This window comes from Chenopodium album, chromosome 3, assembly GCF_948465745.1.
Source record: "Chenopodium album chromosome 3, dcCheAlbu1.1, whole genome shotgun sequence".
Classification (NCBI taxonomy): Eukaryota; Viridiplantae; Streptophyta; class Magnoliopsida; order Caryophyllales; family Amaranthaceae; genus Chenopodium; species Chenopodium album.
In genome coordinates, this window is record NC_137836.1 from 78,776,603 (window position 1) to 78,795,830 (window position 19,228).

General features: G+C 35.0%; 1 protein-coding gene across 2 annotated transcripts; it reads left to right on the forward strand.

The window, feature by feature from the left end:
• The first annotated feature begins 7,073 nt into the window (after positions 1–7,073).
• Positions 7,074–19,020, forward strand: LOC145624352 (1-phosphatidylinositol-3-phosphate 5-kinase FAB1B-like). 2 transcript variants are annotated; one of them, XM_081677367.1, is made up of 12 exons: positions 7,074–7,467; positions 8,047–9,045; positions 9,713–10,462; positions 10,609–10,762; positions 10,890–11,234; positions 12,136–13,029; positions 13,374–13,705; positions 14,568–14,691; positions 14,771–14,929; positions 15,368–16,774; positions 17,226–17,492; positions 18,283–19,020. In XM_081677367.1, exons 2-12 carry the CDS (start codon positions 8,435–8,437, stop codon positions 18,598–18,600), a joined length of 5,361 nt encoding a protein of 1,786 aa, XP_081533493.1. In that variant the 5' UTR covers positions 7,074–7,467; positions 8,047–8,434; the 3' UTR covers positions 18,601–19,020. The 2 variants fall into 2 exon arrangements, with proteins under 2 accessions (XP_081533493.1, XP_081533494.1); XM_081677368.1 differs by lacking the exon at positions 7,074–7,467 and having other exon boundaries at positions 8,894–9,035.
• Positions 19,021–19,228: the final 208 nt, after the last annotated feature.

The following is a 19,228-nucleotide window of genomic DNA, read 5'->3' on the forward strand; positions in this document are numbered from 1 at the left end:
TGAATTATTTTTGTTAACTTCTCACCCGTTTATGAATGAGTGCAACGCCAATAAATTACATTCAAACTCTTATATACATGAATGTATTAGTAGTTTTTCAATGAAAAATAATATGCGGTTGTAAACTGCACGCCACCTTATAAGATTATTTTGTTTTGAATTGAAATTGATACTACTGATGTGATGATAATATATTGGATTGAGTACGGGGAGATTTTAGATATTTGTGGGCGTTAATGTTTAGTATATTTTAGAAGGAAATAATATACTAAAATTTAATTAAATAAATGAATCTTGCTACGTCACAATTTTGATGAAATTTCAACGATTTGTGATAGTCTTGTATGCCCTTGATCATATTAGAGCTTGCAAACTTCAATCTTGTATATTTATTTTAAATTTTTTCAGTTTGCTTGACTTTTGCCCCTGCCTTCCCAATGGACAAATATGGCCATTAAATATCTCTTATTTTACATAAATAAAAATTATAATAAATTGATCAATATTGAGACGATTTTAACAAAATCTCATTTAATTTAAATATATTGTCTTATGTTTAAAAAATATTGTGGTCAATTAGAAAGTGTGTAGTAGTGTCATAAAGTGAATAAACTTAAAGGAAAAAAAAGGGGGAGGGAGTGCTTCATATTATTTTTATAGCAATGTCTAGTTTGTGGTAATGGTTGCACATCCAAACGTTCATTTTAATTATAATATTGATTTTTATTTGAAGAGTAATAGTATTGATATTGAACTAAAAGAAAATAAAGAAAATAGTATGGTTAATATACAAGTATAAGTAAGCAAACAAGTATGACTTTAATAATTATATTCGATGCACTATTGCCCCTTATATGTTTGTCCAAAATATTCTTCACCTACAATAGTCGTAAACCCAAAACCTTCTCAACCAATAGTTGTAAACCCAAAGCCTTCTCAACCAATCAAAACACACATTTATTCTTCCTTATGTTCAACTAATTTTGACTTAATAGCGACAAGATGAGTTTTATTACCTTTATTTCATAGCGACAAGATGAGTTTTATTACCTTTATTTCATATAAGTTACAACATGTTCGTGGAATCAGGAAAAAAAAAACAGATAAAATTGAATTCTGTATATCTAAATTAAAAGAAAAGCTAGTAATATGTATAATATAAGTTCAAGCAAACAAAAATAATTGATAAGGAGTGGACATTGACATAAATTAGTGATATTTTTTTTAAAAAATATTCTATTGCTATAAAATTATGAAGTACAAACTAGAGAAAAGATACATGTAGTACAACAGTACAACTCCTTTAAAGGGTTCAAAACTCATCATTCTCCATTGTGATTAAAAAAAATATAATAATAAAAAATCCTTTAAAGGAGTTCAAAACTTCATGTTAAACCTGTAAGGGTCTATTCTTTTTAGCTTAATTTCAGTTCAGTTCAGTTCAGCTCAACTCCAATCAATTCAGTCCCTAATTTATTTTTCATAAACAATTTATTTCAGTCCCAATCAGTTTGGTTCAATTCAGTAAATCAAAACAGGCCCAAAAATCTCCCGTTGTCTCCACTCTCCAAAACTACAAATTCTTACATAGACCCTGGTCCGCCTATCCTATGTGGTCCAGGCATTAAACACACTCTTCTCTTAATTAAACACAACTTCACCTTGTTCTTCAAATCCCGCCATCTTAATTTTTTTTTTCCATCTTTATAAGATCACTCTTCCCTATTTAATCTGATTTTTTTACTTTTTTTTCGATCATAATTTAGATCCACAATATTGTCTAGATCAAAGAAATCATCAACATTATCTCTTCTTTTTCTTTTTTTCTCCTTAATTTCACTCTTCTGAACTTCCTCTATCTTCTTCTTTAACATTTTCTTGCTTCTTCTGAACTTTCTTCTTTTGAGACTCTTTCTTAACCTTCTTTTGAGCTTCCTTTTTAGCTTGATTTCCAGTCTCCTTTTGACTTTCCTTTTTAGCTTGATTCTCAGCCTCCTCTTGAGCTTGATTCTCAGCTTCTTGGATTGGTGTTGGGTGGTGGATTTGGGTTGAAGTTTAGATTGGTTGCTGTAATAAAACAAATGCTTCTTGGATTAAAAAATAACAATATCAAAATTTGAACAGGAATCACAAATTATATGAAATAAAATCATAAAACATTTGAACAGTAATAACAAATTATATGAACTAAAACCACAAAATATTTGAACATTGATCACAAATTATATGAACTAGAACCACAATATATTTGAACAGTAATCACGAATTATATGAACTAAAAACACAAAACATTTGAACTTTTAAAATAAATGCTTCTTAGTTTAAAAAATAACAATATCAATTTTTGAACAGTAATCACGAAATATATGAACTAAAACCACAAAATATTTGAACGATAATCACAGATTATATGTACTAAAACCACAAATCATTTGAACAGCAATTACGAATTATATGAACTAAAAACACGAAATATTTGAGCCTATGATTTACCCGGTTTCTCCATTTTCTGAATGTTGCCTGTCTATCCTTTTTAAAATCTTTGGATCAACAATTGGACTTTGTTATATCCAATTTCTTCTTCCTTTTGTTTCGGATTTGAGAAATTGTCCTGTTCAAATAACTCAGGGTTTCAATTCATCATTTAATTTCAAATTTCAACAATTATATAGGGTTTTAATTTACTTACAATTGATCTTCATCACTATCAGAAGAATTTGGGTCCCTAAAAAAATGTGAAAATTGTTCAAAAATTATACCCAATTTACAAAAACTACGAATGAAATTTTAACAAATTATAACAACTACGAACGAGTAATTGCAAATTCAAAGAAATTTAAACAAAGTATAAGTTCAGAAATTTTATTTATCTTTCTGCATTGTTTTCTTGCTTTTCATCCATGGCTATGCTTGAATTTTCAGAGGAGAGCGAAACGAGAATTTTTCGTAGTGTTTGTGTTGATGGCTATAAGTTCAGAATTTATTATGTCAGAGTGTTGTTGGAGTGGAAAGAAAGAAAGGAGAGGTTGGGCCGCTTTATTTGTAATGTGTTTGTGATGATGGATTGTGTTATTTGGGCTAGTGGTCCACCTATTTTAGATGGACCAGAGTCTACCATAGACCTATTGCTCCAAAACGCTCATTGCCAAACAGATTATAGTCCTATAGAGGTTTCGGAGGGTCATGCAGTAAAGGCCCAATAAAATAATGGCCCAATATAATAAAGGCCCATAACATGAGCTGAATAACGAAAAGCCCATTTTTCTGGAGTTGTCATCCATCTACGAGTAGCAATCAATCAAAAACCCTAAATTACACAAAAATTCTCACTGATTAAAACCCTACACCTTCATTTGGGGAAAATTCATGTTTGAAATGAAATTGGTCAGTTTTGAATTCGCAATTATCTCCAAATTGCTATTTTCAATCGTTGAATTCCAACTGTTATACATGATCGTTTGTTTTTAATTGCTATCTATAATCATTAATCTATGATTGCTGTTTAATTTTTTTGCATTTTGATTTTTCTGGAAATTGGGGGTTGTTTTTTTTGATTCAAATTGTAAAATAATTAGATTAGCAGCTGGCCGAGCTAATTGGCTTAAGAACTGCCAAAATTAGTAAGTTATACAGCTGCTTAAATTGAAATTTGGAGCATAAACCAGCTCTTGCTTGTGATAGTTTCAACTTGACAAGATTGATGTTGCTCTATATTATTTTATCATTAGAATGATTAATTCAACCCTTTTTTTTAGGAAAAAAAAAAAAAAAATAGAACTGAAAATTCCAGTTTAGAATTTCTGATGAATGTTTTTAATCTGGGTTTGATGATAAACAGAGAGGGTTATATGATTTTGAGCTTGAAAACCCAAAATACAATTTTTGATGGACTACATTAGTGCTCGAAAACCTGAGTTTGATCTGTTGATGTTATTGAGTTGGACATGTTCATGTTTGCGTGATTTGTATTTCAGCTGCAAGTATTTTAAAAAGATTGTTCTTGTTTTCTCTGTTGAAACATGAATGTAGCATTGTAGTGATAATGTGATAGGGAGGGAAGGGGAGACAGGGAGAGATTGCAGTGCTCGTATCGTTGTGTGTCTGGTGTTTATCTTTGAAGTTTGATTATCATGTTGTTTTATGTGATATTGTTATACTGAGCTGCTGAGCTGAAAATGTGTTCTGCTTATGTGAGATTGCAGTACCCGACTGCTCGTAGTTCTGAAGTTTTACTATGGTTTAGCTTTATGTATATGTGCTATTATGAACTGCTGATTATGTTATTTGCATTGGCCCCTTTAATGATTATGGTCGAAATTTTTTGGAATTAAGAGGTTTCTGCTCTACAATATGTGCAATTACCTGTCATAGATGTGAAAAGAATTCATATTTAGGCAGATACTTTGTGACTGCAAGTGCAACAATGCATACGAATGGTCTCTCTTTATTGTTCCTTGTGTGTTAGTCTTGTTAGAGGCATTAGGCCAATGCCTATGCCCAATAGTGATGATGACGAAGTGTGAATCTCATAATTCCGCTGCACTATGGTTGACTGTTTCAATTCTCTTACGTTCTCGTCTTAAAGCTCCTTGATTTGCAGTTTCAACACATGAACAATGGATATGTATAGATAAGTCTTTGTACCTCAGTTTATTGGGTTATAGTCACCCCGAGATGTAAACAAGGCTGTTGCAATTTTTGACCCCTTACCAGGTTGCTTGCTAAATATGTGTTTTGCTTATGCGAGATTGCAGTGCTTGACTGCTCTTAGTGAGTTAGTTCTGGTGTTTAATTTTGAAGTTATACTATGGGTTTGTTTTAAGGAGTTATGTTCTATATTTCTATTTGCTGTGAAGGATTAAGGTTGCAAAGTGGAATCAAGATATTTCAGATCTAGAATACATGAATACCTTCTGAACTCTGTCAGAGATGTGAAAGGAGCCCAAACTTAGGCAGATAAGTACAGTATTAAGGTAGCTACTCTGTGATTGCGAGTGCAACGAATGCGTATATAATACATATGTCCTATCCTTAGGTGTTAGTCTTGTTATAGGCAATAACAGCAGTGATGATGGCGAACTGTGAGTCCCATAGCTACGCTGGACAATTTTGTGCTCTTTCAATTCCTTCATGTATAGATTTGAGTCTGTTATTGTTGTGTTCAAAGTCTTGTTACCTAAGTTTACTAAGGTTCAATCCTCACACCAAAATGTAAATAATGTGGATGCATTTTATTCTAGGCATCTCCTTTGATTTATCAATGCTCTTGTGATGACGCTTTCAAAGCTTTGAATATGCAGAACATTATAACTACCTTGTAGTACTCTGATGAGTCCGAAATCAGCTTTCGTGATTTACTGATGTAGAAATCAGATTTTGTGTGATTTACTGATGTAGATACTGCTAGTCTAGCTTCAATTAAATTAGAGTCAGTTAATTTAATATTTCTTGTAGCAAATAGGAGGGATGATTAGAGATTCTTCTAACATAAAACATAATGTTCTTGCATGTGGTTAATAGCTGAATCTAGATCTAAGTCTTTTGTTTATGTTTTATCTGGTTTATGATTGGCTGGCTGTTGCATTAGAAGATGACAGGAACCCATATAGATGATCGGATATTCACATGCATTTTAATGATTTATTGATGCTTTTATTTAGTTCTCTCTCTTTCCCTTTGGATTATACCATAAACCTCTTAATTTTTTAGACTTATAGTATGTGGTTTTTATATTAACCATAACTCTTATGGCTTCTATTGAATATATAGATAGAATCTATATATGGTGGATCAATGTTGCTGAAGTGATGCATTCCGAAGATGGGATCGGTTTTGAGGAACACGACCAAATACGCTATGGCCCTATAGCAATGAGATGTGATTTGATATCTAATAGCGATTTGTACTACTTGACTTGACGGACAAATTGTATTAGCTGACTTGACTACTGGGTTGTTTCAACTATTGTCCATTGACTTTGATTTATACTACTAGAAGAGATGTTAGCAGGCTTCCTGCTGTCTTTTTTGTAGTCAAAGATTATATGGTTAGTAGTTAATGAATTTGATATCGAATACTAGTATTACACTTTTCACAAGATCTAATTCTCGTGCCTTTTACAGCATCTAGTTATCATACTGTCTAGAAGAAGACTATGAGATTAAAATGTAGGAGGAATAGTAAATAGTGTGTTTATTTATAATTTATTCGCACTTTTCTTAATAGCTTAATTGTATTTTGACATACAATATAAACTCAGGGAAATTATTCTAGGTTGGCAACTATTAATCTATGTATTAGTATGGTATTTCTGAAAAATGATGTACTAGTACACTCATAAATCGTTTTCCACCTTTACCTCAAACATATGTGTCTATTATTCTTCTCCTTTTCAAGATAGATCTAAGCATTTATTCCCTAACCTTTGTCTATTAAGCTTCAGTTATTTGACACAGTGTGTAGTTTGGCAAATGGAAACAAGTCTAAGCCAACTTGATATATGTTGATGCTCTCTACAAATTCGTTTCATATTGAAATAAACATTACTGGACAACACAAAATTCAAGCCCTCACCTCACTCTACTCTCTCTCAAATTGTCTAATTTGCTAATCTGGATCAAAATAACGAGTTGACCCTTGAGAAATTCCGACCTGGCAGGATTCTTCATGTTACCTTTAAAAAAAAAAAAAAAAAAATCACTCTACCTACCCTTTCTTCCCTTTTAAACTAGAAAGCTTAAACTTGGTTTGTAATAACTTTAGATAATTAAAAATTTTCCCTAAATAAACTAAGTTTAATCTTGTTGTAATAAATGTTTTGGCAAGTTTACTAAGTTAATCTAAAAGTAAATTAGGTTGAGTATAAACAAATTTCAATTTGTTGGGATTATCAAGTTTGGCCGATAGTAATATTTGGCAAGGTTAGTTTGGTAACGGGCAAGAAAAATACCGTTCTTAAAGACATGTTTAAAAGTAGAAAACCTCCGAACAATTGCTATTTGCACACTTTTTTCATTCGCTCTCACGGTCTCTCAATTTTCTCTCTTAACAGAAAAAAACAAATTCTTCAAAAAAAAAAAAAAAAAAAAAAAAAAAAACAGAAAAAAAACAAAAGCGAAAAACAATTTGAAAATCGATGCAGCCTGTAAGGCTGTAATACATCGAACAGAAGAAGAAAGAAGAGGGAAAGCCAAACATTTATAAAAACAGGGTTCTTTATAATTAAATTAAATTACAAGTATATAATTAAATAAACACTCATTATTATTCTCGAATTTGATCCGAAAATTACGTAATGGGTGGAATTGAATTTGCTAATGCATAGCTGGCCGTCAAATTCCTTGAAATTCACACCTTCTTATAATTTTTATTTTCTGTAAATAATTAAGTGGGCTGATCATGCAATTTGAGGAGAAGAAAATGAGATAATTTGGGAAGGCGGCGATCATTATTTACATCTTAATCAAGGTATACATAATTTTATGATTTTCCCATTTTATAATTCTTTATTTTATTCTGTAATTATACATTTTCGAATTTTATATTGAAGAAAGGCCAAATTTTTGTGTTTGTATTTGATTGATGACGTGAATTTTAATTTATTAGGCAATTATCTGAGAATTTTTTAATCAATCATTATATTGCGTGAGTGGTTTTTTTTTGGATTTTTTAAAAAGTTGGGATTTTTATCTAATGAATTCCGTGTTAAGAAGTGATTGATGACAGATTGGAATTTTTATTGCATGTTGTAAGTAAGCGCGTTTATATGAACTTATATTTTCTGGGTATGTGGGTGTTGTTTTTATAAGCTCTAATTTCTGCATGTTTGAGAATTTTAGGGTTTTTGTGTTCAATTTGATTGTGGGTAGTGCTTATTAATGAGTTTGATTATATAGCTACATTGTTCAAGCATCTGGGTCATATTTTGGAGATTGAGATTGAAAGAGCACACGAAGAAAAAGAGATCAAGATTTTGGGGGAGGGTTTTTTTTTTTTTTTTTGATGTGTTAGTAAATTGAAGTTGTGGGACTCTAATTGTGTTCACAGGTTGTAGAAGTTTGAGCTGATACTGTTAAAGAATCTGCATTCGAGTTTGTTCTGATTCGGGTTTTACTTTGGTTCGCGATCTTGGGAGGAGATAACAGTGTTGGCTTGGTGGTGCATTCTAGACCTACTTCTGTAATTGGGATTTGACATTTGATTCTTGCGATAGCATGGTTTGGGCATTGCTTAATGTTGGCATTGTTGCTTGTGTATGGGATGTTTGAATTGTTTCCTGGACTATTTTGTTGGATTAATTAGATTTTAGGCGAATTGGAGTTCATTCCTCCAACCCCACTTGAAGGTGTTGCCCTTTTGATGTGAGGTGACCATTTGGTCATTTTGCATTCAAATGAGCATTGCACAATGAGTGGGGAAGGAGGATTGTCAGTAGATGGAGGAATCAAACAAGAAAGACTTTGATCTACTTGGTATTCTGAAGGCATGGCTCCCGTGGCAGAGCAACTCTGCTAATGTGTCAAGGTCCTTTTGGATGCCTGACCATAGCTGTAGGGTATGCTATGAGTGTGATGCCCAGTTTACAATATTCAATCGTAGACACCATTGTCGGCTTTGTGGTCGAATCTTTTGTGGAAAATGTACAGAAAATTCAGTTCCAGCTCGTAGTGTTGATCCCAGTAATTTGCTGGGTGAATGGGAGAAGGTTCGGGCGTGTAATTATTGTTTCAGGCAAGAGGAGCAGCGTTTAGCTAATGTTGGTCGTGGCCCTTATGGGTCTCACGATATAGATCATTCACTCTCAGCAGCTAGTGATGCCAGTTCAACTTCTAGTGAATCTGCTTATGGTAGCAATGTTTCTATTTGTTCAATGTCAGTTGGTATCTGTGAACAGTCTTCTGAGTGTTTTTCTCACAGTCCATATCAATCAGCTTTGATGGATCTGTCTGTAGATGTCCTGGGCACTGAGGGATCAGGAAGGAGCACTTTCACTGCCCCCTATGCAGATGATTCATCTGTTAATCAATGTGGATCGGGTACAAACAGGTTCAATCCCTTCTCCTTTCTGGCTGAAGAAGCTCCATAATGTTTGCAGTTGATTAGTTTATACAAATTTTCATCTTGAACCCTTTTTTTTGTCTCATTGCTGGTGTTGCCTATTAAATTTGTTGTCCACTTTCCTTTACTCCTTATTGCTCTTTATAAAGGATTGACTCCTTCCGCAATAGTAAGCGGCTGTTGCTGTAAATTTGTGCTGTTTTCAAGTTCTACTATGCATGCTGTTTTTTTTTTTTTTTTTTTTTTTTGAGGAAATTGTATTCTGTTATTAGCTTCATTTCTTTCAAGCAACTTTTGTCTGCCTCTTTAAGATTTTCTTGTCTGGGATTTGAGATGTCATATATCAGTATTTTGACTTGCTTTTCAGATTTACAGGGCTCTAAAATAATCATTAGGACCTTTAAAAGTATTAATAGAGCTACACTACATATTACTCATTTCTTTTGAATTTCTGAATAGAAATTTGATCTCTCTCTCTCTCTCTCTCTCTCTCTCTCTCTCCCTCGTATTTATTTATTCATTTTTATGCTGCTAATGCTTCTTCCCCATGAATGATGATGTTCTTACTCTGTTGCATTGTTTAACACTATCAACATTATGATGCAAAACCTTGGAGATATAGTGGTTGATGTGTTGATTAATTTGTGGTTAATAGGAGTGATGATGATGATGATGATGATGTCTTTGGTGTTTATGATATGGATTCCAAATCAACTAGTTGTTCACAGGCTAATGGCTATTATGGTACATTGGAAATCAATGAGATGCAAAATGCTTATGAGTCACATGATCAGGTTCCTGAAATGGGTTATTGTGACACCAAAGGCTTGAGTTGTTCCGCTTTTCAGGGCAGCTATGATGTGCAAGATGATGGTGTACACCAACATAAGAAGAAAGAAGATAATGATTTTGGTGATGAATGTGAAGCATCTTCATCTCTTTGCGCTGTTGAGGATGTTAACACTGAGCCTGTTGATTTTGAGAACAATGGACTTCTTTGGCTTCCGCCTGAACCTGAGAATGAAGAGGATGATAGAATTTCTTGTTTATTTGATGATGATGATGATGATGATGCAGATGCTTCTGGAGGGTGGAGACATCTGCACACATCTAGCAGTTTCGGTAGTGATGAGTATCATGAGAAGGAAAGCTCTGTTGAAGAGCAGAGTAATGTTATGAAGAATGTAGTTGATGGACATTTTAGGGCTCTGGTATCTCAACTTCTGCAGGTTGAGAACATTCCAGTTACTGATGACGACAACAAAGAGAGTTGGCTTGAAATTATTACTGGTCTTTCCTGGGAGGTTGCTACACTACTGAAACCTGACACGAGCAGAGGTGGGGGGATGGATCCTGGAGGTTATGTAAAGGTGAAATGCATAGCCAGTGGATGTCGCTCAGAGAGGTAAGCACTTTTATCAGCTTAATGAAAGAAGATGCATATCTTTGTGGAATATATCTCCTTAAGATCGTCGGACTTCTGCTTTTTTCTATCCTTCTTTTTCTTTTTGATCACTTCTTGATGCAGAATTTTGGTATTGTTGCTCTTAGTATGGTTGTCAAAGGAATTGTGTGTAAAAAGAATGTTGCACATCGTCGGATGGCAACAAGAATCGAGAAGCCTCGTCTCATGATCCTATGTGGAGCTCTGGAATATCAGCGGGTTTCCAACTTATTCTCAAGTATTGATACTCTTCTGCAGCAGGTTTTGAAAATCTTTTCTGCTTTTGTGTCAGGGTAACCTGGAATGTGTTACTTAAATGGCAAATGAGATACTTTGATTGCTGATTTTCTCCGACCACCTTTTAATTTTTTATTTATTTTTTCATCAGGAAATGGATCATTTGAAGATGGCAGTTGCAAAGATTGAAGCTCAGCACATTAACGTGTTGTTGGTAGAGAAGTCAGTTTCTCGACAAGCACAAGAATACATTCTTGAAAAGGACATTTCTCTTGCTCTCAATATGAAGAAACCACTTCTTGAGCGTATAGCACGCTGCACAGGAGCTCAAATTGTTCCCTCAATTGACCATCTTTCTGGACAAAAGATGGGATATTGCGACCTTTTTCATGTAGAGAAGTGTTTTGAAGATTATGGCTCTGCTGGTCAAGCTGGAAAAAAATTGATGAAGACATTGATGTACTTTGAAGATTGTCCAAAGCCACTTGGTTTCACAGTAAGTCCTGATATACGGCTGCTATACTATACCTTTTGACTTAACTCAAGTATGCTGGAATAGCAGCCCAAAACATTTTCTTTTTAGCATGAAACTTTGAGCCTTGGATTATAGCATTTTCATCTTGGAGTTGTCTTGCTTGCAGTGACAGAGATTTAATTTTTTGTTTGTTGAAAAAACTGATGCAATGACCTACCAATTGTTTGGAGATTAGAAAGTTTCTTAAACTCCAATGTATTTTAGTATTCAGTGTGGGTCAAATTGTTGATGGGGATACAGAACTGTCCAATGACCAATGTCCAAAGCTACACCAGGTTCCTTTTTAGTTATATTCATTAGAAATTAGTGAGGACTATAGCTCTGAATTAAATGAATACAGCTAAAAATGAAGTAGCACTATCATCTTGTTACTCTTTATCATTGTCTGTGAACAAGAAATTTTCTCTTGGTCTACTTATCGATTTTGTAGCTATACCCACTGACTTTTAGTGTATTTGTTGGTGGTGGATGTGGTATAACGGTGTCCCTAATCTGATTTCATCTTCATACATGATTTGGACTGAGAGAACCTTTTTATGTAACATTATAGTAGTATTTCATTTGTTAACGAAAAAGCTATGAAAATTTATTTTCTTAATATCTCAAGAAGTCTGTCCCAAGTTTCATCATAGAAGTGTACAGATGGGAAATTTTGGTGAACTTGTGCTGTACATGGAACTTTTGCCCTGTAGATTTGTCTGCTTTATGTTGATATGACTATAGGTTGGAAGACATTTTAACTTGCTTGTGACTAATTTTTTTTTTACCAATTTATTCTTTATATATATTCTTATGCAGAAACCTAAGTAGATGATTTTTGGAATGTCATTTACTTAAATATTTTTATTGGTTCATGTTTTAGATTTTACTTAGAGGTGCAAATAGAGATGAGCTGAAAAAGGTGAAGCATGTAGTGCAATATGGAGTTTTTGCTGCATATCACTTGGCTCTGGAGACATCTTTTCTTGCGGATGAAGGAGCTTCCTTGCCTGAGCATTTGTTTAACGAATCATTAAATGTAGCACTTCCAAATAAATCCTTAAGTATCGATCGGTCTATCTCAATGGTACCTGGTTTTGCAATTCCTGTACATGAGAAGCAAGAAAACTTTGGAGATCCCCAAATATTGAATGCTATTACCACTGCCTTTCTAGGTGGTACTACTGTGCAAAATACAGAATTGACAAAAACATTGTCTTTACCTTTAAAGACCACTATTCAAAATTCTGGATCCTCTCTTATCTGTGGCAGTGCCACTAATATCACATGTAAGCCTTCAATCAATGTCTCTAGCTCAGAGCTTTGGTGTGGTGAGGTTGCTTCTCTATCAGCATCTGTCAAGGAAAAGCATGCAGGAGACTTTATAGATCAAGATGCTTCTGCAGTTATTTGTGGTGAAGTGTCACATGTTCACTCTAAAGAAGTGAATTCTGGCTCACTAGGGTCGAAGGAGATTAAATCTGTTGCTGAGGATGAATGTAATTCGAACAATATGACTGGCTTAAATGAAACATCAGGTTCCAAGTCTGTCTCTTGCCAACAAGATGCTATAAGTATTGCCCAGACCGAGCCTGGTTCTTCGAAACAGGAGTTCCCTCCGACATCATCTGACATTCAGAGCATCTTAGTTTCCTTATCATCAAGATGTGTGTGGAAGGGGACAGTGTGTGAAAGGTCTCATCTGTTTAGGATCAAATACTATGGTAGTTTCGATAAACCTTTAGGCCGGTTTTTGCAAGATCACTTATTTGATCAGGTAATATTGCATTTGTTTGCATGCACATATACTCGCTCCGTGTTTTAATAAGTGTTACAGTTTGACTTTTTCACTATTCACATAATGGTTTTGACTTGGTTAATTTACTAATATATAAAAAACAAATGTTATTGTATACTACATTGTTGGATTTATTATAATGTATACTTTCATAATATCAATTTTGCTATATTTACTAACATATAATTAGATAAAATAATGGTCAAAGTCATGTCTCGGCATGTGTGTTTGGTCAAACTGTAACACTTATTTAAACACGGAGGGAGTATCTTTGTGGCGACTTGATGGCATAATCTGATATTACTTTCTCCTGATGACTTTAGAACTACAGGTGCCGCTCCTGTGACATGCCTGCTGATGCCCATGTTCATTGTTACACCCATCGGCAAGGCACACTCACAATATCAGTTAAAAAGTTGTCAGAGATTCTTTTGACTGGAGAAAGGGAAGGAAAGATATGGATGTGGCACAGGTGTCTGCGCTGTCCAAGGATTGATGGTTTCCCTCCTGCAACTCGAAGAGTTGTGATGTCAGATGCTGCGTGGGGGTTATCATTTGGGAAATTTTTGGAACTAAGCTTTTCAAATCATGCTGCAGCAAGCAGGGTTGCTAGTTGTGGTCACTCTTTACACAGGGACTGTCTTCGATTTTATGGGTATGTTATAATTGCAACAACTAATATCTGTCTACTTGTCTCTTTCTTGTATGAGATGCTGCTTATATAGAGTTTCCATACCAGCTTATAATATTGTCATATGCATAATTTTCTGGGCTCTTTGCTCATCGTGCTATTGGATTGAAGAGACCTAGCACATAGGTTAGTCAAATTGGGTGTAGCTGGTGTTTATTTAATTTGGGTTAGGATGAGTCAATGAAATGTTGATTTGGGTTGGGTTTTGTTTGGCTGTTTTTTAATCTTCAGATCATATTTTGGTCTATTGCTGAGTAACTTTAAGAAGATCCAATCACCATCTATCTGATTGATTTTGGTTGACTTAGTTCGGATAGGGCTCATTCATGTTTGGGTTGTTTGTGGGTTTTTTTTTTTTTATTTTTTTGACATTTGTGTGACTCCTGTCTGGTTCATAGCATGATATTGGTTCCATTTTGTCTCCTAGAAACTTAGTTCCAATTTCATGTGTTGTTGAGAATACCAGGTTAGAAAACCTGGGCCAGCAGGGAGAGGGGGGGGGGGGGGGGGCTGGTTGAACCATGGAAGCCCCCATCTTTATTGCCTAGCTATATTCTAAGTCGCCTCCCAGATAAATAGATTTAGGACAACATCTGCAATCTAGTCAGAATGGCAATACTTTGAGTTCCATGTGCAGTCACGCACACTGGCAGGCCCCAGGATCGTATCCTGGTATCTATCTGAATATAATTTTCCCTTTTATTATCTGTACCTGTGAAAATTTATTGCTTCCCATTGTTTCTTCTAGCAACCTTACTCCATCTTATTGACATTATTTTCCTTAAGCAAATTAACAATGCAACCTACATTCTTTCATTTTGCGTAGGTGTGGGAAGATGGTTGCTTGTTTCCGTTATGCATCAATTGATGTTTATTCTGTATACGTTCCACCTGCTAAAGTTGATTTTAACTATGAGATTCAGGACTGGATACAGAAAGAAGCAGATGAGGTATGGCTGTTGATGATATTTCAAAGATTCTGTCCCACAATTTCATTTTTCATTGTGCATTGAAGTGTCTTTGCTTTAGGTTCTTGAACGAGCAGATCTCTTGTTTTATGAGGTTCGCAATGCCGTTAGGCAAATAGCGGATAAAACATATGGTGGATTGGGTGCTGGTATAGATTGCTCTGAATCAAGAATTGCAACACTTGAAGGACTTCTGCAAAATGAGATGACTGGATTTGAGGTAATATATCCAGCATTATTTGCATTTGGTCTTTTTGTGGAATTATTTGCAGATTCCTCTGAAATGTCACCAAAATTGTATGTCCTCTCATGTGATCGACATTTAAAGAGTGGCAAAAGAAATAATAAATATTTAATTTAAGGAACTCTCATCATCTATTTGTCAACACTCTTTGAGTTTATAATCTTGCATTCATACAATGAGTAGATGAGATATCTTCTGCGTAGGCTGTGTGCTTGTGTTTTGTTCTATTGGTACCATTGTATTGTGGTTAATTGTACCACATTAGTATCTAAGGATGTGCTTTGATAATAGCTAAACTCCAATGCGTTTATGTTTCTGTGGTGGAATATATAATAATAGTAGTAATAATAATAATAATAATAATAATAATAATAATAATAATAATTAGTCAGATGATTATATTAATTTTTGCAGGAAATGCGTCAGAGATTGTCTAACAGGGAGATGAAAAAGGGTCATCCTTCTCATGATATCCTGGAAATTAATAGATTAAGGATGCAGCTGCTCTTCCGGTCTTACATATGGGATCAGCGCCTTGTTAATGCTGCCAGTGGTGAAGCCCTTCCTGCAGACCAAAAAGTTATTAAGAGTTCTAATCTGGAAGATGCAACTGTGAATATTGTGAAACCACTGGAGACTGCTTTTCACTCTAAAGCTAGTCCAGATCGTACTCAAAACTTTGTAGGACAAGATGTCCTCTCTGCTAGCAGTCCTAGCACTGGAAATTATGAACCGCCTGATCCTTTGGAGTGTGGATCAACTGTTCGAAGGGCAGCATCTGACAGTCAGTTTATAGATACCCTTAACCGGCTTGATGCTGCTTGGACTGGTAAAACTCATCCAGGGGTTGGGACTAAAGAAAACAGCTTGCCATTGATGGGGTCGATTTCGGTGGATTCTTCATTGGCTGTTGTGGCGGAGAGGTTGGCGTTGGAGAGTCGAGTTGAAGAGAAGGGTGTTGCCAAGGCAACATCATCTTCTTCACCAGGGGCATCTACAAACTCGAAAGGCTCAGATAGTGCTGAAGACACCATAAGCTGGTTGGGAATGCCTTTTCTCAGTATTTATCAATCTGTAAATAAGAACTTTCTTGGAAATACTCAAAAGTTTAGTAATTCGACTTACATATCATCAGCTCGGGATTTGGGGCTGCAAGGTGGGGCTAAGTGGCTTCTGCCTGAAGGTTCAAATGACCCTGTTATTCCAATTTATGACGATGAGCCAACCAGCATAATTTCTTATGCATTGATCTCAAAGGATTATCACACTCAATTATCTGATGATGGGGAAAAACCGAAAGATATTGAGTCTGCATCTTCGATGCCAGCGGCAGAATCAGCCAGCTTTCATCAATCTGTTTCACCTAATGACTCTTTGAACGAATCAAATAGAAGTCTTTCAATAGATGATAGCATCTTATCTACATCGGGTGCACGCAACTCCTTCATGTCAGACCCACTTTTGTACACAAAGTCATTGCACATAAGAGTTGCTTTTACTGTTGATGGCCCTGTTGATAAAGTGAAATATACTGTTACTTGTTACTATGCAAAGCACTTTGATGCCTTGAGGAAAATTTGTTGTCCATCTGAGCTTGATTATGTTAGATCACTAAGTCGCTGTAAAAAATGGGGGGCCCAGGGTGGTAAAAGCAATGTCTTTTTCGCTAAAACTTTGGATGACAGGTTTATCATTAAACAGGTTACGAAAACGGAGCTTGAATCATTTATCACATTTGCTCCTGAGTACTTTAAGTATCTTATGGAAGCTATAGACACAAAGAGCCCAACATGCCTAGCTAAAATTTTGGGCATCTATCAGGTATTTTTGACGCTTTAAGTTTGCTGATTACATTATATATGTTTGAGCAGACTATATAGTACTTGGGAATAATGTATTTAGAACCTTTTGTCCTTATGTAGTAATAGTATCCAACATCTGCTCTGATTGGACATTTTTTCTTTCTCTGCAGATTTTTAATGAATGTTGATGATTCATAAGATCTTTTTCTTGCTAGATTATATTAATGATTAGCCTCTGCCTTGGTTGCTTAGTATATTTTTCCAAGTGTATCTGGATTATCTTTTCTAAGCTGTAGTGAGCTCAGTATTGCTCGTTTCTTTATGATTCAATTTTTTCCTTTAATACATAGTGGTGGCCCACAATTGTTCTTGTACGTAGTATATTTATTGCTGTGCGTATGCATGGTTTAAGCTGTAAAGCTACATTGTATAGTGTTGTTACTTATTCATCTGTTGGCTATCTATTGTAGGTTACCACAAAGAATCTTAAAGGAGGCAAGGAATTAAAGATGGATGTTTTGGTCATGGAGAATCTTTTGTATAGAAGAAATGTCACAAAGCTTTATGACCTGAAAGGCTCCTCAAGATCACGATACAATCCAGATTCCAGTGGTAGTAATAAGGTCCTTTTAGATCAAAATCTTATTGAAGCAATGCCTACCTCCCCAATTTTTGTTGGCAACAAGGCAAAGCGCTTATTGGAGAGGGCAGTGTGGAATGACACTTCTTTTCTTGCTGTAAGTTAACCAGATTTCCTTCTTTAACATAAGGTTTCTTACAGGCATAATACTTGAAATTTTAGATGCAAAGTTAGTTGATGGCTTTACATTCAAAGTTCTGATCTTTAAGTACATTCATATTTTTCAGATAGAGCTAATATTACGTATGAGTTAATGATAAGGAGGTTTTAAGTGCAGGGAAGGCTAGGAAATAAGATGTGTGCCGAAATAATACAGTGAATTTTTTGTTTTTATACCTTAAAATTCTCTGTGAATCTGTCCTGTCTTTTTTGAAAAAACTTTCCTGCGCTACATTTATACCTTTCTGTCCGTCTTACTTGAATTCCTCATTTTGCACCTTGATCCACCAATGTGATTGGGCACTTGATCCTCTATATTGGATATAAACAATTTTCAGTCATGTAACACAGAAGTTAAAACATGTGCTCTGGCACTTGTCAAATCGCAGACGCACAATAGCATAATTACAAACTAGGTTTAAGTCTTATTTTTATTGATTAAAAAGAAGGAATTTCAAGCTTCACAAAGGAAGGATATTCTACTATGTTTGATTTTTTTTATGATCCTTGAAGCTCCTTGTGTAACTGAGGAGGAAGAGTGTGCTAGTGAACGGTTCCTTGTTGACTTGCCGAATGATTAGTTAGTTTGTACTAGTGTGGGATGGTAATCTTTGTCATTGTTACTTCCTTCGGACTTGGTTTTCAAACCAAATGAAGGCTATAACTTTTGTTAATCATTGAAATTTTGCATTTATATGCTATTCACTATTTTGTTGCTGCTGATGCAGTCTGTTGACGTAATGGATTATTCCTTGCTGGTTGGAGTTGACAAAGAGAAGCATGAACTAGTTCTTGGGATCATTGATTTCATGAGACAATATACCTGGGATAAACATTTGGAAACATGGGTGAAAGCTTCTGGAATCCTCGGCGGTCCCAAGAATGTATCTCCAACAGTAATTTCGCCCAAGCAGTATAAGAAAAGGTTCCGTAAAGCCATGACTACATATTTTCTCATGGTTCCTGATACTTGGTCCCCTCCAACTAATATATCAAGCCAATCGCAAAGCAACCTTTGTGACGAAAATGATCAAGGTGGGTCGTGAATCATGACTCGTGAATATATTGAAGTCTGTGAATCGAAATGTTCTAGGTCTAAACAGGTAACTTTGAGGCTAAATGTCTTCCATACCTTTTGGTTAACATGATCCACCTATTTTTCCGGTGTCTCATTTTTTGGTTAGTGAAATTTGATTAGTCATCTTGGATCTTAGAAAACAAGAGATCATATCATTAATGAAAAAAGATGCATGAAAAAGGCAGGCAAACTGAAGGTTTTGAATGTCTCATGTGGGGGGTATATATTTGTTAGCTAATCCCATTTCTTGAATGCTGTATATGGTTATTTTTTCGTCCCCTTTCTTCGGGTGCCTTAGCATTACAACATTTACAAGCTGTAATTGAACTGCTACATTTTTTTGGTACAGTGTATAGAAGAGTTTCACAAGATCAATTTTTTGAATGTATTCCTGAGTGTATACGCACTTTTATTGGTTGCATATTTTGGCCCACAGCCTACAAATCGGTCTAAAAGGGATTGTGAAGATGCTTATATTCCATCTTTTTGTTCCATTGATGCTTTCTTTTCCAATCCCTTTTGGAAGGGAGTTAGTAGATGCAGATAAAATTAACTAAATGCAGAAACCCAAATAGTTGAACTACCGCGTAACATTG